This window comes from Lutra lutra, chromosome 13 (genome assembly GCF_902655055.1).
Source record: "Lutra lutra chromosome 13, mLutLut1.2, whole genome shotgun sequence".
Taxonomy (NCBI): domain Eukaryota; kingdom Metazoa; phylum Chordata; class Mammalia; order Carnivora; family Mustelidae; genus Lutra; species Lutra lutra.
The window spans coordinates 58,720,479-58,744,658 of NC_062290.1; the positions used below are offsets into that span (position 1 = coordinate 58,720,479).

Below are 24,180 nucleotides of genomic sequence, written 5' to 3' on the forward strand. Positions count from 1 at the left end.
ACAGGAAAAAATATACAGTGGAAAAAAGACAGTCTCTTCAATAAATGGTGCTGGGAAAACTGGACAGCTATATGTAGAAGAATGAAACTCGACCATTCTCTCTCTCTTTTTTTTTTAAGATTTTATTTATTTATTTATTTATTTGACAGAGAGAGAGAGAGAGAGAGAGAGAGATCACAAGTAGGCAGAGAGGCAGGCAGAGAGAGAGGAGGAAGCAGGTTCCCCACCAAGAAAAGAGCCCAATGCAGGGCTCAATCCCAGGACCCTGAAACCATAACCTGAGCCGAAGGCAGAGGTTTAACCCACTGAGCCACCCAGGCACCCCAACCACTCATCTTTTCTTAATCTGTACTATAGCAACAGCTAACTAACTCTTCTCATGTCTCTAGACTTTGCCCCTCCAATTCATTCTCCATGCAGCAAAGATCTGACCATGGCACTACATATGCCCTTAAAAACCATTCGATCAGCCACCCAGATGGCTTAATCGGCTAAGTGTCCGACTCTTGATCTCAGCTCAGGTCGTGATCTCAGGGTTGTGAGTTCAAGCTCTGAATTGGGCTCCACACTGGGTGTAGACCCTACTTAAAACACAAACATTTGGTGACTCCTTTTTGACCTCAGAATAAAAGCCCATTTGAAAAGCTCAATAATGGGTATTTGAGGCACTTCACAGTCAGGCTTCTGCCTAGCTCTCCCTTATCTTTGTCATTCCTCTCTATTTTCCCTCCACACACATACACACACACCCTACACTCCAGCCCCACTGGACATTTCACAATATTACATCTCACTGTGCCCAGCATATACCAGGTGCTCAATAAGTGCTTATTGAAAGAGTTGAGTTATGAAATCCACAAATGAATGTTCATGAAATGTCTGTTTCTCTTCTTTGCTAGTATTTTAAGAGAGAAAAATAACCCACTGGAAAGAATCTTTGACAGCTTAAAGACTATAAGACTGTAAATTAGTATTAATAAAATAACATATCACTGTTATTTTGGAATTAAAATTTCTATGGCACCACAAAAAACTCATTTTGTTTTAGGAACTTCGTCATAATGGCATCTCTTTCAAAACCACTCTGGATTTCTTAAAGTAACACAGCCTACTAGGAGCAGAGTTAGAATTAAACTTCTTTTTTAACTGAAATAATCTTTGAGCACAGTCTAACATAGAGGCCAAATACATAAAATGAATAAAGATGGAGCTGTTTTGGTTGATGGAGCAGGGAATTCACAACCCTGCCCACTTATTAGTCTCCTTTTCCTTTGCAACAGCTTCCTAAGGCACTTCCAAGGATTCCCTAGGGTATCTCAGAATAATTTTAAAACTACTATTTAGTAAAAGAGTCTCAGGTCTAGAATCAAGATACCTGGCTTCTGGAGAAGATTCTGCTACAGAGTTGGGCAACTCTGAGCAAATCCTTTCCCCTTTCTAGAGCTTCAGTCTCTTTGATTATGATTACAGACTGGGATTAGATGATCCCAGAGGTGCCTTCAAGTTGAAATACAATTTCCATCTTTCTTGATTGATCCTTGGCCTTTCTTACTGGTCTATGTGGCCACTGACTCAGATTTTTCTTTTTTTCAGGATAATCTCAACTTGCTGCTAACTGAGGAGGAAATGTACAGCCTCACAGAGACCTTTCAGCAGTGTAAAGTCATTCCTGGTAAGGCCGGACAGTGCTGCCAGATGGAGAGGAGCTGGCACATTTTCCTCCATACTTTCTAGGGTGACCCATAAAAAGGAGTATGCTGGAATTTGGAGAGTAGGGGTAAATAGATCCCTATTCCCAAGCTGTTGGCCAGCAGGGCACCCACATACCCACCCATCTTCCCCACCCACCACAGCCTGAGTTATCCTGGCTATGGGAGAAAAAGACAAGAATCTATGGATATAGGGGTTCTGGAGTATACCCTAGAAGTAATAGAGGGTACCCTAGAAGTAAAAAGAGGCTGAGGAAAGGGTGGGCTTGGCTAGTATGGGGTGCCTCCCACAGATTGCTCCCTGACACTGGAGGACTTCCTGCGCTACCGCCACCAAGCAGCAAAGCGGGGGGACAGTGACAGGGCTCTAAGCGAGGAGCAAGAGGAACAGGCAGCCCGCCAGTTTGCAGCCCTGGACCCTGAACATCGAGGACACATAGAGTGGTCTGACTTCTTGTCCCATGAGTCCCTCCTACTTCTGCAGCAATTGCGTCCCCAGGTGAGGGCCAACTGGGGTGAATGTCTATGGGATATTGGGTGACAGAGACTTAGGAAGCATGCTGGGCAGGTTGGAGGAGCACTAGGTACTGTCTTAGCAGGGACCACAGCAGGAAAGGCTCACATTCCACCCAGTGACAGATGATCCAGTGCCTAAGCTGGGGAAACTGCCCAAGGAAGATTGATTTGCACTGGACCCAACTGCAAATGTTAATACGACCAGAAAGGCTCTGGGCGGCTTCAAAGGGAGGCTACAGAGGTAGTAATGGAGGTAGGATTCTCTATGGTTTGACATTTTACAAAATATTTTCACCTCCAAGATCTTAACTTGTTGCTTTTTCCCCAGAACTCTCTGTTAAGGCTTCTGACAGTCAAGGAGCGGGAACGAGCCCGGGCCACCTTTCTCGCCCGGGGCAACGGGAGTACTATCAGTGAGGCAGAGTGCCGTGCAGCCCAGCACTCTTGGTTCTGCAAACGCCTTGCAGAGGCTCCTTCCTGCAGTGTCAGGTCTGTTCCCTACCAATCCCTGCTACCACTCACATCCCCTCCTCCTTTTTCCACACCAAATGGCCCTTGGTACGAAAGGTACCTCTCTGTTTCTTCTGTCAAGAGAATCCTCCTGTGCATTACACGTAGGACATTGCCTCTTATTGTTCAAGGCATAGGGCATCCTCTACTGTGGCTCATATCAGAAAAGCATGGACATGCATATCTAGAGCCATGGGTTCCCCAGAGTTTGGGAGGGGCCAGACCTTTCACTTTCCTACTCCTAACCACATATCCTTGTACCCAATAGCATCAGCCATGTGGGTCCCATAGCAGACAGCAGCCCAGCTAGCAGCAGCAGCAAGAGTCAGGACAAGGCTCTGCTGCCCACAGAGCAGGAGTCCAGGTGAGTAGGTTCCCCCACCAGGCTGTCTGCACTCCTAACCCTTCAATACACATAAGTGAGCATTGCCCACTGCTACCCCAAAACAGCAAGTGCCTATCCCAGAAACCAGGCTCTAAAAATGTCCATTTGATCCCAGATCCATAGGGTAACCTGGCTGGGCTGTCAACTTGGAAGCACAGCCAGCCATACCGATGTCAGCCAAAAGCCAGGGCTTCCCTGAGCTTTGCCCGGCTTAATCCATACTGCTGCTGGGATCAGGTCTCATGAGCATCCAGGTTTTGTGGCCAACCTCACAAACCTGTTCTTTCCTTCCATTCCAGATTTGTGGACTGGCCTACATTCTTGCGGGAGAATGTTGTCTACATCTTGGCTGCTCGCCCCAACAGTGCAGCAATTCATCTGAAACCCCCAGGATAGCATGGAGCAGAGAAGCTCAGTTCGGGGACAGTGGTCTCCCTCCTCTCCTTTCTCTCTTTCCCTCTTTCCCCCAACATCCTCTGGTACTGAGACTTGTGGGGATGGAGCACTGCCAGCATCTCAATTTGCCACTAAGCTTTATGGAACTGAAATCACTGCTCCCCTCACAACAGAGGCAGTATATGCATTGCTGCAGGGAAAAGCCCTGGGAGCTGTGGCAGTATCCACTCCTGGAGCCACCCCCCTGCCCTCACATCATAGACTGGACCTGCCACTGCACACATATGTGCGCGCGCACACACGCGCGCGCGCGCACACACACACACACATACACACACACCTCACTGTCCATGCCTTCAGAGATCTGGTTCTTCTTGCTTAAAAAGGACCAGAGTTCCTTTTGTGAAGCTCCTGGTATAGATGAGAGGGGTCTCTATTCACTTCTTCTATTGGCCAGTTCTGATTTCCAATAGACAAGTCTCTGGCCAAGTGATTGTTGTTGTTTTTTTGTTTTAATTTATTTTCTCACCATAGCATACATCCCCAATGTCCATCACCCAGACAAGTGATTCTTAATAATAGGGCATATCAGACTCACATGCTATCCTAGAGATGCTGATAGGCTCCCTCTTCCTCTGTTGAAAATCCCTTCTGTGGTGAGCCACTGTTCTGATAGGTATGTGCTATGTCCCTCGGGTATGTTGGGGTGGGAAAATTACTGAAAACCACCACTGCACTTCAGCCCATTCTTTATTTAAATTCTAATTCCTAGTGACAGAGAAGGCAACTAGTCTATGGAGTCCTAATTAGAAGAAGGGAAGGCAGCCCTCCCAGGAACCCAGGATTCTAGGAACCTCTCAGCCAGGTCTTTCGAGTCCAAAAGTCTTTAGCAGAAGAGTCAAAAACGAAGATAAGCCATCCTGGCCCCTGTTTTACAGATGGGACCACATGGCCCAGAGCCCAAAGGGCCTGAATAGAACAAGTATGATGGCAGAAGTCACAGCCCTCTGTATTAGATGCTTCACCCAAGTCAACTACCCCAAAGACCTGAAGCCTGATCTCCAATGAAGACAAGGTTTGGATGGAAAACAAGAGAAAGCTCATGATTTTCCATCTTTCCACCTCACCCCAGATGTGGACCTGGAAGAGTGTGCCATTGGGTGGAGAACAAGAGCCAGCCTCTTCCAGCCCAGAAAGAGCAGCAAGGACTCCTTTCAACCACCCTGACAAGCTGGATTCAAGAAGAGGATTTGCATCTCAGCTCTTTCCTTCTTTTTTTTTAAGATTTTATTTATTTGACAGAGAGAGAGATCACAAGTAGGCAGAGAGGCAGGCAAAGAGAGAGGGGGAAGCAGGCTCTCCGCTGAGCATAGAGCCTGACACGAGGCTTAATCCCAGGACCCTGAGATCATGACGTAGGCCAAAGGCAGAGGCTTAACCCACTGAGCCACCCAGGCACCCCTCTTTTTTTTTTTAAACTCACCTCTTCAGCAGAGGAAGTCCTAGCAAAGCCTCACAGAAGAAGGTTCATCCTTCTCCCCCTCACTGAGATATGGCCTGAGTTGTTGCTTCTCCCTGCTGCTCACTACATGTCTTTCCCTACCAAGCCTGGCCTCTAAGTCCCAGCTGTGCTCCCTAGTTCTCATTAAATTCTCAAGTCACTGCATGTTGTGGGGCAGGCCTGTTCCTGGAATCCAGTTTCTGTTCCCAGTCTAAATACTAGAGAGGGGCTTGGTTCAATCATGTAAAAGCTAACATATCTCCATTGCTCAAGGCACTTGTACTGAATTGGGTGCTAACAGAAGTAGCATACAGCTCAGTGTTGAGATGCTCAGAGGAAAGTGGGGAGCTATAACAGGGTTGTGGTAACAGCACCTTCTGTAGAAACTGCCTAACATAGAACAGATAATGAAGCTTCAGGGGTTGGATTATTCAGGTCTAAAATGAAGCAGACAGATGGTGAATCTGGGTTCATGTGTATGGCCCTGAACATTTCAAAACAAAAAAAAGCTTTTTGTAAATACTGCTTAGCCATACTCCCAAGACTGATCAGTAAGTGGGGCCATTGTTCAGTTTAGCCAGAATGAAAAAAAAAAGTGAAAGCACATGACTCTTGGGCCCAAGGACTGCCTCTGAAGCAGCCAAACCTGGGGTTTTGCACTGAAAAAGATGAAAGCACATTCAGCACAGGGGCTCTCACTTACTCTCCTGGTAAATCACCTTGTATGCCAATGACCTTGGGCTGCTGGATCTCACAGGGCATTTTGAGTAGAGACAAGCTCTGGGCTTTGTCTGAACAGTTTTACTCTCTGCTTCATCATCAGGCATAGGGACTAGAAATCTATCTTCTTGTTCCCTGATCCTTCACAGACAAGGTGATGCTTACCTCTCTGAAGCTACACCTTCTAGCTTTCCGTGGATGAGTGGTGAAAGACCATGGGCCAGATCAGGCCAGCTATATCTCAGGGCCTGGCAAAGCAAGATTTCTTCCAAGGTAGTATCAGGCCCTTTTGCGACTATTCCTCTCCCTATTCCAAGACAGCAAGTTTTCTTGGTAGGGGCATGCTACAGAGGGCCCCGGGAATCCCAGCATAGAGCTCCAGTCCACAAGAATCCTAAGAAGCAGAAAAACATGGAGGAGCAACTAGCCTCTTTACCATTAGGCATCTACCTTTTTACCAATGAAAAGATTCCCTTGCTCCCCCAGACCAGAGTCAGAGAAGCCCCACCCCAACCCCCCTGGCTAGGATCTCCCCCTGCAGTGTTCTAATCCATAGAGCCCCTCTGCAGTACATATGAAGATGTTCAAACTTTTATAAACCAAGTGAAGCTCATTCCCTTTCCTTTTCATGAAGCCTTTCCATCACTGTGACTATCTGAAATTCTGCCAAGAAAAAAAATCAGTGTCTGACTCTAAGGGTTTGAGGAAATGTTCTAGTCATTTCTTCTTGGCTGCCCAGAATTGAAATCAACACTTTTTAGAAACACCAGCCACTCTACCCATTATCAACAGAGGTTAGGGTTGCTCCTCTGAAGACTCTTTGCCCTAAGCCTATTTTTCACCCAATACTCCTCTTCCCTATGCTCAGATTTAAAGACAGGGGCCTCTGGATGACACAGTTGAGCTGCAGGGACAGAAGGTAAGAGGAGGCGGTTAGCTGTGGCTACATAACCTCTTCAGGTCTTCTCTGTGGCTTCCTCTCCTGAGACCAGCCTTCCTCAACAGAGGTAGGCTCTGTGATTTTGGGCAGTGGCTCCTTTGGATCCCAGAGATGGAGCAGTTCCCTTGCTCCCAGGTACTGACCCACTCGCAAGTGCTTTTCTTCTTTGAAAATGGCCAAAGCCATGAGCACGTTGCCTCTTCCCATCTTCAGCCCAAGTGACTGGGGCTAAAGGGCAGATAATGCCTTTAAGCCCTAGTGCTCCCTATGGGATGTCACCCTGGCCTTATGGCCATATCTTGGAATTCCCCCACTCCTATCACTAACATTGGAAGTACAGAATCAAACTGGGAAGAGGGCACCTCGCTGGGGTGTAAGCCCAGGATTATGCCTAGGCCTCTTAGTCTGAAGCACAACCTCAACCATTGCAGGTCTCATGGCTTCAGTAAGAGTGATGCAAGGAAGCCCTAAAGACAAAAGGGAAGCTCAGCAGAAGCTGTCTGTCAGGGCCTCAGGCTAGCCATGACCACCCCAGAGCCAAGAATAACCCAGGCAGGACTGATAGCAGGCTCTAGTGATCCTACAAGCATGACCCCTTCAAACTAGCAGAGTAAAGGCAGGTATATACTTGGCACCAAAAGACAGAACAATTGGATGTCAGAATAACATCCAGGCAGCACCTCTTTTCCCTCAATTTACAGTGGAATAAAATTGTTACTTTCCCTGTGCCACTTAGTTTGAATTTGCCCAGGATCTCTCTCCAGGGCCCTGGCTACAGCTCAGACAACAGAGAACTGGATGGAGAATGGAAAATATTAATGCATCATACCTGTTTCCTATAGCTCAGTCCTGGAGTGTGGTGGGACTGGGCATTTCCCCTGCTCTTGCTTTCCTGCTGCCACTGCTTTTGGCAACCTTAGAAAGAAAATAAACCGGTAACAGAATTTCTACTAGACCCAACTAGCACTAAGGAAAACCTTCCCTCTGAGCCACATGACCTGATGACCCCGATTGTGGACAATGTGTCACATCTGGTCTGGGCTAGTGACTAAGAAGTCCAATCACATTCCAGTTTGTATAGCATGGGTTGGCATGACCACAGATGAGAAAGTCAAGGTATAAGCAGCAAAGACTTTCCATATCCATGTGAAATAAAAGCCTTCAAGCTTACCCTCCTTTAAGAGATGGCCTGTGATCTGTCTCCCAGCCAAACATAGGCTTGTGAGGGGAGTTCTGAGAACACTTAAGTAACTGGAGGATCCAATGCCTTCTGGTCCCTCATACCCTTCCTACATTCTTTTCTGTGGAAGGTACCTTGACTCAGCTGAGGGGAACATCCCCAAGCCCTGTCTTCCCACCAGTACAGCTGCATGCTCCTCTCCACGGCTCAGCCTTAACTCTTGAAGGAGCTGATGCTCCCAGAGGCTGGACACAGTGGAAATCATAATAAAGAGATTGCGATGTTATTTTGGCTTCCTGCTTCCCATTATTTGGGGCACCTGCTGAGTTTCTGTGTGGTTTCCTATCATTAGCCAATTCTTGAATCTAAGGAGCTGCTGTGGCCTCCAGGAAGATTGCAATACGTTATGGCTCTTTCTAGAGTTTTCCTGGTACTGACTTTCCCAAGAATCAAGTGATGGGTGGGAGGAGGCAGGGGCTCCACCATGGACACAGAGAGGGAAATGAAAGCACTGAAGAGAGAAGCCAGAGTTTTCTAAGAAACTGAGGAAGAGGTAAGGCCTCTAAGCTGTGTGTAATGTATTCCACAATCACCACCACCAAGGGCCAGTTTTAGGCACATTTCTCTTCCCAATCCCTGTTTGGTGACAAAGTAGGGAAGCTAGCTGGCTATGTTTTCTCCTGGTCCTCTGGGTCCTTCTTGGTAGAGAATTTCCTCCCCGTTTTTGTAATGTTTTAATATACGATAGAGTTGGGTAGACTAAAGTCAAGAGAAGCCTTTAGAGGTCTGTGAAATCCCCTTTTCATTTCCTTTACCTGGTAAGAGCAGAGTTAGTACCTAATAGGCAAGAAAGCATCTCTAGAGTGTGGATCAGCAGTGTATAGTCATACTTCTAAACCAAAAGGGCCCCAAATACAAATCATTGCTAATACTTTTGAGCAGTCACTACGCACTGGGCAGTTCTAAGTGCTTTACATAAAATCATCTTCAAAACAACCCTGAGGTTTGTATTACAAATAAAAGTCAGGAATAGAGGCTGAGAGTTTCTGAGGGTTACATAGTCACATACGAAGCAGGGGAACCAGGTAGTCTGGCTTCAGTGCCCATGTTCTTAACCACTTTATTGTGCTGCCTGTCAGAACAAACCTCAAGCAAACAGCTGCTGTGTAGTCTAGCTATCCCCTTTCCACCCTGGGAACAGACACATAAGCAGCCAGTCCTGTAGCCACTGTCACAGGATTTCTAACAACCTGCACAATTCATCCCATTCACTCACATAGCTCCCATTCTCTCTCCTCCCTGGAATTTTCAAATGGAGGTCCATCAGGCTCAGGACAGCTTGAGATCTTAAGGGTCCCTTCTGTCTCCAAGTTCAATGAAGACAAAGCATTAGGACAGAAAAAGAGATGTAAAAACTGGGCCTCTGGACCCTAATGAAAAGCAAGATTTCCCTACCCTCAGTGCGGCGGTCTTGATGAACTTTAGATCCTCTTAGGATTGTTCCTCCTCCTGCTATTTGTTCCCAGGGCTGGCTGGAGCTCCGTTACATACAAACTTCCACTCACCCTGCCCTGCTTTGGGTCAAATGCAATCCTCTTACCTCTAGAGGAAGTCATTCCTCAAAGGAGAAAAAGTAGCTGCTAAATTTGCTAAACATGGAATAGAGTTCTCTCTCCCACCCTATGCAAAGTGTTTGTTGAAGTTTGACCTTGCTGAACTTGTTTCCTCAGCTGTAAAAGTCTGGGAAACAATTCTTGTCCTGTCTCCTGGGCTGATAGTCAAGTGAGGACAGAGAGTTTGGTCAGAGGAACTATAAGGCATTAAGTGAGCAGCAAGGATTTCTGGCCCTATCTAAAAGTTGTGCATGTATCATCTTCCATCCACCCACAATCACAGGCATAGCCGGGGGGGGGGGGGGGGGGGGGGGGGGGGGGGGGTACCGCTAATGTCCTCTGTCCACAGTGCTGAAGTCATAGCTGAGACGGTGGAGTATCTTCAGTCTCTCTCTTTTTTTTTTCTTTTGTGGTAATATACTAATTTATTCATATATACACTCGCTTTACATTATTACATTTTAACATTCATCAAAACCAAAAATATAGAACGCTTCATGAATTTGCATGTCATCCTTGTGCAGGAGCCATGCTAATCTTCTCTGTATAGTTCCATATGTGCTGCTGAAGCAAGCACTTCAGTCTCTCCTATCCCACTTTTAAGTAAACATAAATGTAGAGAATTGCAGGCCCAAGGATTGTTCTAAAATGCAAAAAGTATTGCAAAAATGTTTGTTTCTTTTTTTTCAAGTATCTTTGTTTTTAAAATAAATATAACACTCCTTTCAAAATCATAACGTTTGGGCAATTGTACACTTGTAGCATTGTACAAATGGGCAAGAAGTGATCCAGCAGCTCAGGAAGAGGAGGTTATAGTCTTCACTTGATATGGAGGAACAGTACGAGAGAGCTACCAAAAACACTGATGTAACATGAGGCTATGTAGGAAGAAGTTCAGAGTCAGATGAGAAAGGCCGGCTGGCTCATTTGTACACTGCACCAGCACTCCTGGAAAAAGCTAATCAGACCCAGGCACCATGAACTGAAACCCAGCCAAGGGAGCATACTCTTAGGGGCTGGAAGGGAATAAGGCAGAGGAGGAACCCATGAAGGTCTGAGAGGTGAATCATCCTGGAGAGGAGCAGACTTCAGGGATGTAGATGTAGATGGGACTGATGAGGTCAATGTGAACTCAAAAACAGAGCTAAGACCAAAGGTGGAGGAGAGGCAGATTTTTGCTCAATAGGACAAAAAGGTAACTGGATACCAGGGAAGGTAGTGAAGCTGTATAGGATAGAAATGTTGAGTTTGGGGTGGGATACCTTACCAGATATACAGTCCTCTTGAGATTTGTGATACCTATAAACGGTGAAGCACCTTCTGGTGTATGCCCAGCCCTGAGCCCAGCTGAGATACAGGCAGATTCAAGATTTTAAAGACCCAAGAAACTTAATTTCTTTAGTTCAACCTCATAGACTGACTGTTTTGCCTCCAGCTCTGGGTCCTGACCTGAGAGAATAAGAGCCAAGGTCTCAATACCCCTAATACCCCCTTCCCAGATGGGCTCTGGAAAGCCTGCCTCTAGAACCTGATGTTGCGCGCCATCTGCTGGTCATTTCTAGCATTATTTTCTAACTTCCAAGGCAAGAAATAACCCTTAAGGTACTATGTGTCAATGTAGGTTTAGACCAGGTGAGAACCAGGGAGTTAGATCGCTGGTCAGTGTCCAGTCAGTGAACAGGACCAGAACTGAATCTGCAGTTGAATTCAAGTAGGATTAAGGCTCATCCATGTCTAGAAAGGGCTTAGGCTAGTGTTGAGTTTGGGGAACTGACTGGTCCAGGACTAAGGCCAAGGTCAGTGACCCAGGTGAGGTCAAAATTGGTACTCTGTGTGAAACTGAATTCTGGGTTCAAGTGTCAGCATGAAGTATGTATCCAGGTGAGATGCTAAGAGTCTGACCTCAGGAAGAAGTCAGTCAGCATCCAGGGGTCAATGTAGCATTCTGATACCAGGTGAAAGCATCAGGTAATAAGTATCAGCCACAGGAGAACTCAAGCAAAGACATTGCTAGGGGAGAAGTATAGGGTTGGGGGACAGAATGAAGTAGTCACTAATTTCTAAGGGCCTCCCAACTTTAAAGATGGTAAAGGGCAGGCTAGAGCCACGGTCCTCTCAGAAGGTGGATCCCTATATTCCAGTTCCAGCTTCCTGTGAAAGCCCCCCACCAACAATAGTATTGCCACTTACAAGTCAAAGGTACAGTTTGGGGATAGGAGAGGTCCAAGGACCAGTCGGGCCACCACAGAAAGCGCAGCTGTGGGGGTAGTCTTCCTTCCCCTCAACTCCTGTTCTCTGTTTCTACTGGCAACAGGGCCTAGCAGCCTCCCACACCTAGACCTTAGCAACCGTGGGAGCCCCTGGCAACTGCTGCCATGGAGACAAGACAGGGAACTAAGAATGGGCTGGGGGGGGAGCACTTCCTCTGGAGCCTTCAGGATATGTGCAAGATAGGGGGCTCCCCCTCCCATACACAGTCTGGGAGGGAACATGTGCTCCTGTCTAAACACCTCCTCACTGGCACCCACCCCCGCCCCTGCCCCCAGGTTCCGGTTCCCTCAGGGTGAGAAAATGAGGGACACCTAGGGTTATGACGTCTTCATAGGAAGGGAGGAGAATGCGGGTGTTCAGAACAGACATGATCACGGGTTCATGCATGCACTGGCAGTCAGCGTGTCAATATGCATGACACGGTTCATCACATGGACACAGACCTACATGGTCATTTAATCACACATGTATATTAACACAAAATCACATATACAACAAATAATACAGAAACAGGCATATTATCTCACAAAAATATTACACAGATATACACAGATACACTTTCACTTACAAATCACACTACAGATACAACAGTACAAATAAGTCTCAATCAGACTTGAACATCAAACAGATGCACTCACACATCCAGATACCTGGAACATACAGAGTAACAGTTAACTCTGCTGAGCAATAACTACATACCAAGCTCAGAACTACATGTATTGCATATGTTAACCTTAATTAACCCTCACAACAACCCTATGAGGTACTGCTCTTTTCTATACCCATGATACAAAGAAATGAGGCACAGATGTGGCAAGCAATCTCACAAGGTCAACAGAGCCTACATTCTTACACCTATGCCACATTGTGCACCCTGGTTCCTAATGCACACCTGATACCCAGGGCAATAGGACCCAGGGTGAAAATAAAAACCCAGCAGACAATGGAATCCATGCTACCAGCACCTGAAGGCAAGGCCCTGCACCCCCAAAGGTCTAAGCCCACAATATAGCATTAGCAGGGACCAGGTAACGGCCAATGACTAAACTCTGCCTCCGTGTTGGCACAGGCAAAGCTGGAGGAGGCAAAATAGATAGAACTGGAAAAGGAAGAAGTAGAGCCACCCACAGCCCGGGCCCCCATTGAGTCTGGAGGGGGCAGAGTAAGATCCCCCAGACTGAAGTAGTCAGTATCTATCCTGAGCCCCCTCATCCTACCTTGCCCATCTCCATGTCACACTACTATTCCATTCCTTCATCATCCCATCTCCCCTCCCTTCTAGTCTTTGTTTCCCACTTCTCCTTCCCTTCTCAGGGCCCCTCCTTACCTTCCACCCTATCTCTTCTCCCCTCCTCTTCCCATCCCCCTCACCCCATCTACCCTCCCTCCTCTCATTTCCCTCATTCCACCTTTTCTCTATCCTCTACCCCAGTTCCTTTCCTTATGTCACAGCTCACACCCCTTTACATCTGGAATCACCATAGTGAGTACTGGAAATAAGGCAGATAATGGAGAATATGCAGACCTGACCTTGGAACCCCCTAGATCTCTCTCCTGCTCTGCTCTGTGGCCCAGGTACTGATGTCCTTCAAGCCTCAGTTTCCACCTCTATCCAGATTGCACGAACTCATGAGTGTCCAAACTATTTCTGGGAAATGGCAAAGAAAGGGAGGTAAGAGCTTCTGCCCTGGCCCTTCCTTTGTCCTCAAACCTCCCAAGTACTCCTTCCCCTTCCTCACCCCCGGATAACCCCCTCCCCACCCCCGCTCCCTGTAGCACAGATGGTCCTGGGAGACAGTGACGTGGGCGCCAGGCACCGTGTCTGCTCAAGCGTCGGCTTCCGCTGGCTACCGCCTCCGCAGCCCTGCCTGCTCTGAACACCGGGGACACTAGGGCTGAGATTTAATGGCGGGGGGAGGGGGTTGGGATTGAGATGGGAGATTCTGAGTGCGTTAAAGAAATCATGTGGAGCTGAGATGAAGGGTTAAAGGGGAGAGTTAGGATAGAACAGATCGTACAAGTAGATAACGGATTAAGAATAGGATGAAACGGAAGATGCGGAGGGGGCCGGGGGGAGGCAGAAGATAATATCCAGCCAAGAAGAGGGGAAAGAAAGGGTGGGCTAACATTTGGGACTCAAAGGGGAAGTAGGATGAAAAATTACAGAGAGAACGTTAATGAGAATTGTGGGGGTTGCTGAGGAGGGGCTGCTCACAAGGGAGCTGGGATGAGAGGATTATACAGAGGATGAATAGGGGACTCACAAAGGGAATGAGGAGGCGCTAAACCTGGAAACAACCACCAGTGTAAATTACAAAGGAGAAAGCGGAAGGGTGCTTAAATTCTGCATGTCTATCGGGGTCTGTTTTGTTAGGTCATCTCAGGTCAATTCTGGGTCAAGATAAGGTAAAGCTGAATCTGGTCTGGTCGAGGTCAGTTCAGAGCCCCGATGGAAGACAGGTAAGAAGGGGTGACCTTTTGACCCCGCTCGAGACTACACCTCGCAAAGCGCACTGTTCTCTCCCCTACCCTCCTAAATCAAGAAAGGAAAGAATGCCCAGAAATCACCGCCAACTGGTAGGCAGTTTTCCTTTAAGGCTGCCTTTGACGTTACACAGGTTCCAGAAGGTTCTCCCGGGATTCGAGCGGTGGCCAGTACGTCCCACCTTCTCAAACCCGAGATTGGACTAATATAGTTGCCCCCAGTCTCGGGTCTGAGCCCGATAGACTAACCAATAAAATCAAAGGGCGCCTAGAGTTGCCGCCCTCTGTCCCTTTCACCAATGACACGACGAGCTAGCGAAGAGGTGTGGTTGACTGATCCCAGAGTGCACCAATCAGACGGACACCAATCACTGCCCGGAATGTGTGCGCGTGTGGCCGGGTGACAGGGGCGGAGAATGGGCGGCTATCACGAAGGCACTCGTTGAAGGCTGTCCAATTACAGCGGAGGCTGGGTTGAGTGACGGCCAGGCCGCGCAATGGGCGGCGCGGAGGCGGAGCCGTGGGGGCGGGTTCCCCGGCCCGCTGTCTGCGGCCGGCGGGCAGGCGACTCCTGTCCCGAGTGGAGGCGGCGGAGCCGGAGCCAGGGGAGGGGGCAGCGGCTGTCTGACGGACCTCGGTGGCGCCCGCAGCTCCTCACTGGTGAGGGCACCGAGCCAGGACTCAGGGATCCCGGGAGCGGGGGCGTCGCGGAGCCAGGGGTCCTGGTGTAGGGGATGGGGGAAACGGGTGGGGCGCTGGGACACTGAAGGCCCATCGTTTCTTCTGCCGTGGTGGTGCGGGGACTGGGGTCTGCAAATGCTCGATGTGTGCGACCCTCTAACAGGGGGTAGCCAGCGTCTGAGCTGGGGGGAGGGTCGGACCGGGTCGGATTGGGTTCCGCCGGCGGAGGCGTTTCTGAGCCAGCCCAGCCTGTCAGCGCCGGTGACATCACCGACCACCCTCCCCCGCCCGAGCCCCTTCCCCTCCCTTCCCCTCCTCTCCTTGCCGCGCCTTTTGTCCGGGGCGAGCTCGGCTCCGCCCCGCCCCTCCCCGCCCATCTGCGAGGGAGGAGACTCCGGGTCAGTGACTTCATTGAGTAGGTTCTCGGGGATTGGGGTCGGATCCTCCCTGGAGAGAGGCGAGAGGAACTCACTGCCTCTCAGGCACTCACAATCACACCTGCCACAGGTACACAGGCTGCCACTAGCAAGCACACGCTTGCCACTGCCAGCCTTACTGTCACACTGCCATACAGCCATTCATACAGACATTGCTGCACCTGAGAGCAGGTGGCTGCTGCACCCTATTCCTTCACTCTCCACACCTGGGGATCAGGTCTAGCTCCTGCTGCACCGGACAGGACTTGCTGGGCAAGTGCCTCTGAGAACCTGAGGAGGTGGCTTCCAGAGCTGCAGCTTTCCAAGCAGGCTCCTGTGGAGCGATCAGAGGTGAGGGGCTGGGCTGGGCATGTTTAAGCGCACAGTGCTCTCCTGCCCATCCCCAGCAGCACCCCCACTACAGGCCCGAGGAGCTTTCCGGAGCTTCCCACACTTCTGGGGAGAAGACTTCTTAGCCAGCTTGATGTTTAAAATTCAGCTGGAGCCCTTAAAACTTCGAGCGTGGACGCTGAATGGGTTTGTAAAGTTCCGGTAAGTCCCTCTGGAGAAGGGCACTCATATCCCTACCACGTCAAATTCTCCACATCATATCCCCCTTCATTGCCAACCATATCATCCTCATCCCATCCCCATTACATGTAAGAACCCCCCTCCTACCTCACCCTTACATTTGAATGAACTGCACCCCTTGTCATTCATCTCCTATACCAAACCTTTTGGGCATCCATCCATTTTTCCACAGACATCTTCTCCAGTATTTCAACTCTCTACATCTCTCTCTCAACCCATTGGTAACCCATTTTCCACCTCCGTCATTTCCATTTGTCATCCCTTGTCCCCTTCACCAGTAATTCATTTTCTGTATCAACCATTCCCCTCCCTATACAGGCCTTCTTGCTATTTCTCATTTTTCACTCCTGCCTCTACATGAACATCCTCTTCATTCTTCTCCATCCAAGGCAATGCCATGCCATGGGGTTCCTTTGTCATTCCAACACGTGGCTTGTGGGTATGGGGAGGGAGGGAGAGAGGGAGGAAAGGAGGAGGAAAAAGGCAATTCCTGAAAAAGCTTGCCTGTGTCTGTGGAGACAAGAGAATTGTAGGTCTAGAATGCTTATCAGGTGAGTGCCAGGAAGGAAGCTGGCCTGATAAGGAGGTAATACCGGGACAGCAAGAGGAGGGTGGGAGCATTGGCAAGCTGTTCCACTTGCCCTCTGCCTAGAAGCTGCTGTGTGACTCTCTGGGGGCACCCTCTTGGTGTACTAAGGTTCTTTCCCAGTCCTGGGGTGATGGGGAGAAGATGTGGGCTGAGGCAGAGATGGCAGACCACCCCCAGTTCCCTTTCAGACGGCTTTTACCGCTGCTTCCGAAAATGGCTGCCCACCCCCAAATGCTCTTCTCTCACTCTTCCAACCCCAGCTTCCCCCACCAGGCGTGACATGCTGGTAGGGGGATAAGGGGGAGTACCCGCCTTTATGGAGCCTTTTCTTCGTCAGAGTGAGGTGACTCCCAGAACCATGAGTCAACTCAGCCACCTGCAACAGGCCCTGTGGGGGCAGGAGCTAGGGCCATTGTCCCTGCCTTCCTGGGGCCTTAAGGCCTCCCCTTACCCATTACACCCCTCACTCCTGCCAGGAAACCCTGTATACCTCACTGAAGCAGTCAGAGGCAGAAAACCAGGCCTCAGCTATGGCTGCCAGCCCAGGACATTGCTAGAAAGACTGATTTTCTGGGCTTTGGTAGGGGTTGGCCAAGCCGCTGAAGGCCTGGAGAATGTCTTCTGGCCATCTCCCCAGCTACAGAACAGTCCCCTTCCCTTCCTATCTACCATGTAGTCAGTGATGAAGGGGGATTAGGGCGAAGAATAAGGGCCCTATGTTTCTCCCTCACAAAACAAATGCCCCTGCATCCAGCTTAGAAGGAACTATCAGAGGAGTGTGAACCTGGCCCTGGGCCAGATCCTGAACCACTGGGCAGGTGAGAAGGAGGGACTGGTAGGGAAGGGAAGGTATTAAGGAAATAGTGACTAGTGCCTAACTGTTCTGACAACTAAGGTTAAGAAAGGCCCTATGCCCAGGATGCTTTTGTTCACTAACACTAGTGCTTAGATGGCAAAGACATGTCTTCACATACATTTTGTGTGTAGACACTGGGAAATGAGTAAAGGGAACTGTTGCCCTGGTTGGAGGAAGGACAGTGTCATTCCCCCTGCTAATAAGGGAGTTAGAAACACCAGTTTCCAAAGGCTATGAGTCATCCTCTGATCTGAGTCACACGTGAGGCTTAGCATCATCTGGGGAGCAGGGACAAGGAGGCCTGGGGTCTTCACTAGTGGAGAGGACTCCAGGCACCCACACCCTGACTCAGCTTGGCTGGCCAGGACAGCTGGCTAAAGATCGGGCCTGTCCCTAGTCCTGGGCCACTGCCCCAGCTGCCCTTAGCCCGGGCACCATGCCTGAGGAGTGGTGTAAAAGACCACAACGCTCAGGTGACCTCACCCAGCACACTGATCTTTGCCAGCTTCTGTATGTGGGCCTGTCAGTCCATGGTGCCACCTCATGCAGCAGGACCTCTCAGGGGTCCTCAGTCTGGCCCAAGGACCTGGGCCTTAGCCTAGCCCCTAGTAGGCCCCAGCCCCAGCTTCTTGCCGGGAAAATCCAGGAGCTGACGAAAGAATCACAGAATCCTAGAATGTCAGAGCTGGAAGAGATCATCTAGTCCAAACCTTTCATTTCACTGATGGGGAGGCAGAGGCCTACAGAACAGGCATGACCTGCTGAAAGTCACATAGTGAGTTACTTAGAGATTATAGGATCATCAGGAACAGGGCTAGGTCAGGAGGGAAGAGGGGCTTCAAGGACTGCCCCTGGGTTTCTTTCAGAAACAAGGAGACAAGTGCCGGTCCAGTGGCTGTGATGGGAAAGGATTATTACAAGATTCTTGGGATCCCATCGGGAGCCAACGAGGATGAGATCAAGAAAGCCTACCGGAAGATGGCCTTGAAGTACCACCCAGACAAGAACAAAGAACCCAATGCTGAGGAGAAGTTTAAGGAGATTGCAGAGGCCTATGATGTGCTGAGTGACCCCAAGAAACGGGGCCTGTATGACCAGTATGGGGAGGAAGGTAAGAGGGCAGTGCTCCAGTCTGATACTGGACCCCTGTCCTTGTCTGGGGTGCTGGGTGACCCAGTTCTCATAGGCAACTGGAAGCTGAGGAGGGGGTGAGGGAGGCAAGTGTACTCAGCACTGACACCTGAAGGAGAGACCACCCACTACCCCGCCTTGGCTTACCATAGTTCTCCCCACTTCTCTCTGCTCCTCTCTCTCCTCAAATTCAGGCCTTAGAGACTTCTGGAGTCAGGAGCAGAGGCCTTCCCCCACCCATTTTTCCCTCCCGGCCTTATTAGTCCAGTCTGAAGTCCCAGCCACTTCATTGGCTGATAGGGAATGTTAGGGAGAAGGAGTGTGTGTGGTTTGGCGGTCTGAGGACAGAGCATTTACATTCATCAGCATCAAAGTTTGGCCCTTAAGCAGCCTGGGAATTAACCTCTGATATGGAAAGATGATCTTCCCCTTCCTTGCCCACTTTAAGCCAGCATAATGGAGGGGGAGCTTTGCCTCCCTGAGGAAGTGGCAGGGATCCAAGGATGGAAGGGGAACTGCTGCTGGCATCTTGCCACCCTCCCTGAAGTAGCTGATGGCCTCGCACAGGGTGGCAGGAAAGGCCCAAATAAAGCCTCTGAGAGGGCGGCCCCTCCCAGTACATCCCACAGGCATGAGGTAGCTGCTAATTCTGGGCCTGCCCCTCAGGGCCGCCTGCCACCCGCCACCCGCCAGCCACAGGCACCTGTTAGGCTATATTAAGAGACGTTGTCACAGCTGAAGATTCTCCTTCCCAAGAGGAACTGTCCTTCCTGCCCAATAGCATCTACCTTCCTTCCACTTTCTCCTCTTCACTCTCCCCACTCCAGCTTCAAAACTAGATGGGCTAATGATATGTAATGTACCTGCTACAGAGTGTGCTCAAAAGTGTTCTTTTCCTCTCCTCCTAGCTTTGTGTCCCATGCTAGCCTCTCTGCACCCCAGTTCTCCCAACCCCATCCTCATTCTCCATGCCACTAGTTCCTTCAGTTTTAACCCGCTCACCTCCTAGACTTGCTAGCTCCCAGATTCACAGACATCTGCTGGAATCCCCAGTGTTCTCTCAGCAAAGACATTTTTCTCTCTGGGGTGAAGGGGGTGGAGGGGGTGGAGGGGGAAGAGGGAAGCAGTGTACACACCATGCCACCGTGTGACCTGTCTAGGAATTGCACTCTTTTTTTTTTTTTTTAAGATTTTATTTATTTATTTGACAGAGAGATAGATCACAAATAGGCAGAGTAGCAGGCAGAGAGAAGGAGAAGCAGGCTCCTTACTGAGCAGAGAGCCCGATGCGGGGCTTGATCCCAGGACCCTGGGACCATGACCTGAGCTGAAGGCAGAGGCTTAACCCTCTGAGCCACCCAGGCGCCCCTAGGAATTGCACTCTTTTCTCCACTTGGCCTCACCTTTATTAGCAGAAGAGCTACCCAGAAACTTCACCCCGCCTGCATGACCAAGCCTGAGTGAAGGGCAAAGCTCAGCCCCTAGACCCAGACACTGGGTTCTGCTGTCGATCTACAGCCCAGGTGGTCTCCAAAGAATGCAGCACAACCTTAAGGAGAAACCCAGGGCCCGGGGAAGGAGAACCAGCCTTGAAAATGTGGGTTATATTTGTTGGCCCTGCCCCCGCCCCAAAAGCCAGCCAGCAGAAGTGTGCACAGAGACACTCTGCACAACCCTGGCTGGGGACAAGTTGTTCCCAGCTTGGAAAAGGGGGTGGTCACTGCCACTGCAACAGGGATGCCTACAGAGAAGTTTCCCCTCCTGCTGTTACCAGTCCAACCTCTCTCTCTCACTGAGCTCTGGCAAGCTTCTTGAACTTACCTGATAATCAGACCCTCAATATAAGCAAAGAACAGACCCCGAGTCTCAGGGGAGGGATGAAGAGACAGCTGCCACAAATCTCTGAACTGCCTGCCACTTGGCCTCTCTAATGAAACCTAAGTCTGTCCTTGTGGTCCCAGGAAATAAGAGGCTAATTATTTTAGGCTTAGATTTCCACAGCCAATTGAAATTTGAGATAAAAAGCCTCAAAGAGAAGAGTCCCTTCACCTAGCCTGTGCCCCACCCGAGTCTACACACTGTAGATCCTTTTGCAGTGTTAACCCCCTCCCTCACTCCTCCCCATACCCCATCCCATCACCACCACTACCATCCCCCCCATGAAGGCTGCCTCCAGCAATCTGAGCTCCTTAGGCAGGACCTGACTGTGAGAGAGCAGCTAGGGCCACTACCCACAACGTGCCAGCACATTCGCACATTTTGGCTGCTCTGACATCAGGTATAGGGTGCGGGGCTTGGTGTTGTAGAAGTCCAAGAAGCACTATTCCCATTTGTATTCTGTGTCTGTCCAGTGTGTGAACAGCACCCCTGGAGTTGTACAATACCATGAGCTCTGAGTGTGAAAGCAAAACATCTGAAAACTTTTTCTAGAGAAACAGCTCCTTGGGGCACCTGGGTGGGTCAGTCAGTTAAGCATCTGACTTTGGGTCCGGTCATGATCTCAGGGGTCCTGGAATCAAGCCTCCCAGTCCTGCCCCCTCATCCAGCCCCTTTGTGTCCAGGCCCTGTGTCCAGTTCCCCCCCACTCCACCATAGGGGTCCCTATTCAGCAGGGAAGCTGCTTGTCCCTCTCCCTCTGCCCCCCCTACCCCCCACCCCCAGCTCATGGGCACGCTGTCTTTCTCTTGCTCTCTCTTTCTCTCTCTCTGATATAAATAAAATATTTTTAAAAAAGAAACAAAGAAAAAGAAATAGCTCCTCATCTCCAAGCTAATGAGCTTTCCTGCTTTTTGGGGCCCTCCTGAGTTCCCATTTGGGTAGGAGTCAGGAAGAAGAAGAACACTAGAAGCAGAATGAGCGTGGGCTTCCTCCTGGATGGTATCCCCACATTATTTGGGACAGGTCACTTACTAGCTTCCTATACAGTTAAATCCTGTCCAGTTGCCTCTCACTCTGTGTGTCTTAGGAGATAAACAAAGATTTGGGAGTCAGGTATGACTGTAATGTGATCCCAGGCCAGCCACTCAAGGCTTTGTGAGATATCTTTGGGTCGTGGGGACATGGAAGAGATTACATGACTGGAAGTCCTATCCTCCCAAGTCTTCTAGCCTTGGCTTTTCTACCTGTTAGGTAACTCAGCTTCTTTGAACCTCATGATGTGCTTTATTATTAAACATATAATTAAGAATAGAAATTAATCTTATCAGAGACTTTTCTTACTCTGTTATGCCAGTCCTCTCTATGCGAGTTGAAGGGGGCTTCTTTCTCTAGGCCCATGAACTAGGAGCTAGAGGGCAGGGGCGGAGATTGGGGTGGAGCCAGGACCAGCCACACTATGCCTAACTTCTCCTCCCTCCAGGCCTGAAGACCGGCGGTGGTTCATCAGGTGGCTCCAGTGGCTCCTTTCACTACACCTTTCATGGGGATCCCCATGCCACCTTTGCCTCCTTCTTTGGTGGCTCCAACCCCTTCGATATCTTCTTTGCCAGCAGCCGGTCCACTAGACCATTTGGTGGCTTTGACCCAGAGGACATGGATGTGGATGAAGATGAGGATCCATTTGGTGCCTTTGGCCGCTTTGGCTTCAATGGGCTGAGTAGGGGTCCAAGGCGAGCCCCAGAACCACTGTACCCTCGGCGCAAGGTACAAGACCCTCCTGTGGTGCATGAGCTGCGGGTGTCCCTGGAAGAGATCTACCACGGCTCCACCAAGCGCATGAAGATCACAAGGCGGCGCCTCAACCCTGATGGCCGAACTGTGCGCACCGAGGACAAGATCCTACACATTGTCATCAAGCGTGGCTGGAAGGAAGGCACCAAGATCACCTTTCCCAAAGAGGGTGATGCCACACCTGACAACATCCCTGCTGACATTGTCTTTGTGCTCAAAGACAAGCCCCATGCACACTTCCGCCGAGATGGCACCAACGTGCTCTACAGTGCCCTGATTAGCCTCAAGGAGGTAGGGCTTGGGTCAGGTTGTGTGTGTGTTGGGGAGGGGAGGGAAAATGGGCACATTCTTTCCTCACTTCAATCTTTTCCTCCCTTCCCACTCTGTGGCACCTTTTCCTCACTCTGCCTCATTTTCCCCAGGCGCTGTGTGGCTGCACTGTGAACATTCCCACTATCGATGGCCGGGTGATCCCATTACCCTGCAATGATGTCATCAAGCCAGGCACCGTGAAGAGACTCCGTGGGGAGGGCCTTCCCTTCCCCAAAGTGCCCACCCAGCGAGGAGACCTCATTGTCGAGTTCAAAGTTCGCTTCCCAGACAGATTAACACCACAGACACGACAGATCCTTAAGCAGCACCTACCCTGTTCTTAGGCTCTGCCCCAGCCAGCCCAGAGTCTACCACAGCAATACCCCCTACAGTCACCCCACCCAGTGTGCACCCAGCTTGGTGTCCACCGGACACGGGCAACTTTTTCTAAAATGGAAAAAAAAAAAAAAAAGCCACTGGATTTCAGGAAAATGTTCCTGTCCCTGACCCTTTTCAGAGCTGGGCTGCCTTGGGGAAGTGGGTGGGAGGTGGGGAGAGCTAGCCCAGGCCAGGGGTCAATTTTCATGTCACTTGTTTTGAATCCAGTAACCACGCCAGTAGCTGGAGAGTGACCTGAGTGCTACTTGAAGATACAGAGATTCCCTGTCCATGCCTGTAAATAGCATGTCCTCTTTCCCCTCTCAGCTTTGCTAACACCTCCCCTCTCCCTTCTCTTCAGCTTCCTCCTACTGGGGAATAAAGAAGATAGAAAGAGCACTGCCTTCCCCACCCCCATCCCACCCCTAGGTCCACAGTGTCTAAGGTTAATGCACACATATTCACTCACACAAAGCACTCACCTAGAGCTATCTGTGCCTCTCGGAGTCGAGATAAGAAGAGAAGGTCCGTAACCCATGAGCCGGGCCACTGAGCACGAGACACTTTTCATTTGGGGCAGGAAGGTGAACAGGAGGGCCCTTGGCAGCCTCCCTGAGAGCTTCCCTGCCCAGATCCCACAGAGCTGAAAGTTCTGTCCTCCCTGCTGCTCTCAGGAGTGTGCAAGGTGGGGGGAGGGGAAGAGGGCCTGCTAAGAAGGTGGGGGGCAAGGACCATCCCCCAGCCTTCATCAGGAAGGGAAAGGGCTTTGGGGTCAGGTGGCAGCTATTCCCCACCAAGAGATTCAGGGTCACAGGTTTCTCCCCACACCTCTGAACTCAGGGCCTAGCCACCCCCAAACTTCCAAATCCCACTTTTGTGATATGTGAAGCTACTTATTTCTTACCCTTCATGGAGGCTGCGTGGGAGAATTTCCAGCCCTTTGATGTCTGTTACCCACCCCACTCCCACAGTTGTATAAAGGTCAAATAGTGAAGAAGCTAGGGGAAGATGACTTCAGCCAGGTCCTGGGGTGGGGTCTTTAGGTTTTCTCACTTTGACAAGCCCCTGAATGTTTTTATAGTAGTTTTTTTGTATTTTTTTGTAATGACAGTATTATGAAAAAAAAATAAAGTATTTTAAAAATAAGGCATCTGAGCAGGAACAATGAACCTGGGATGGGGGCAGATGTGAAGTACCACTCAACTTCCTCCAGGGCCCTGGTCACTGCAAAGAAATCCTGGAAGTCCCACAATATAAACTGAAGTGGACCCCTTCCTTCCTCTAAGCCTAGGCTCCTGGGACTTCTAAAACCTATACCCCAAACACAGCAAA

General features: G+C 49.9%; 2 protein-coding genes, 1 long non-coding RNA gene and 1 pseudogene across 5 annotated transcripts in view; 2 read left to right on the plus strand and 2 right to left on the minus strand.

Moving 5' to 3' along the window:
• PHF24 (PHD finger protein 24) overlaps positions 1–4,005 on the plus strand; it is a 25,506-nt gene extending 21,501 nt beyond the window's left edge. For both annotated transcript variants that reach the window (XM_047699074.1, XM_047699073.1), the window contains exons 4-8: positions 1,594–1,672; positions 2,003–2,208; positions 2,554–2,714; positions 3,004–3,099; positions 3,420–4,005. In XM_047699074.1, the coding sequence (XP_047555030.1) occupies positions 1,594–1,672; positions 2,003–2,208; positions 2,554–2,714; positions 3,004–3,099; positions 3,420–3,516 (639 nt within the window). In that variant the 3' untranslated portion in view covers positions 3,517–4,005. The remainder of the gene's footprint in view (positions 1–1,593; positions 1,673–2,002; positions 2,209–2,553; positions 2,715–3,003; positions 3,100–3,419) is intronic.
• The window catches only part of LOC125083116 (uncharacterized), a 19,486-nt gene extending 789 nt beyond the window's left edge, over positions 1–18,697 (minus strand). Inside the window, exons 1-2 of the long non-coding RNA XR_007122179.1 lie at positions 18,637–18,697; positions 7,507–7,592 (exon numbers count right to left, since the gene is read on the minus strand). This is a non-coding gene — a long non-coding RNA (uncharacterized LOC125083116). The remainder of the gene's footprint in view (positions 1–7,506; positions 7,593–18,636) is intronic.
• LOC125084134 (uncharacterized) lies at positions 9,950–10,047 on the minus strand (annotated as a pseudogene).
• Positions 14,758–23,995, plus strand: DNAJB5 (DnaJ heat shock protein family (Hsp40) member B5). 2 transcript variants are annotated; one of them, XM_047699071.1, is made up of 5 exons: positions 14,758–14,885; positions 15,730–15,874; positions 18,225–18,469; positions 21,848–22,449; positions 22,581–23,995. In XM_047699071.1, the coding sequence occupies exons 2-5, from the start codon at positions 15,807–15,809 to the stop codon at positions 22,812–22,814; spliced, it is 1,149 nt and encodes a 382-aa protein (XP_047555027.1). In that variant the 5' UTR covers positions 14,758–14,885; positions 15,730–15,806; the 3' UTR covers positions 22,815–23,995. The 2 variants fall into 2 exon arrangements, with proteins under 2 accessions (XP_047555027.1, XP_047555028.1); XM_047699072.1 differs by lacking the exon at positions 14,758–14,885 and having other exon boundaries at positions 15,693–15,874.
• Positions 23,996–24,180: the final 185 nt, after the last annotated feature.

What these genes read in the sequence shown, in the direction of transcription:
- DNAJB5 (XM_047699072.1), top strand. Translation starts at nt 15,693, where the DNA reads ATGTTTAAGCGCACAGTGCTCTCCTGCCCATCCCCAGCAGCACCCCCA. An exon ending in AATGGGTTTGTAAAGTTCCG is followed by an intron (nt 15,875 to 18,224) that starts GTAAGTCCCTCT and finishes GGTTTCTTTCAG; the next exon opens with AAACAAGGAGACAAGTGCCG. An exon ending in CCCTGATTAGCCTCAAGGAG is followed by an intron (nt 22,450 to 22,580) that starts GTAGGGCTTGGG and finishes CATTTTCCCCAG; the next exon opens with GCGCTGTGTGGCTGCACTGT.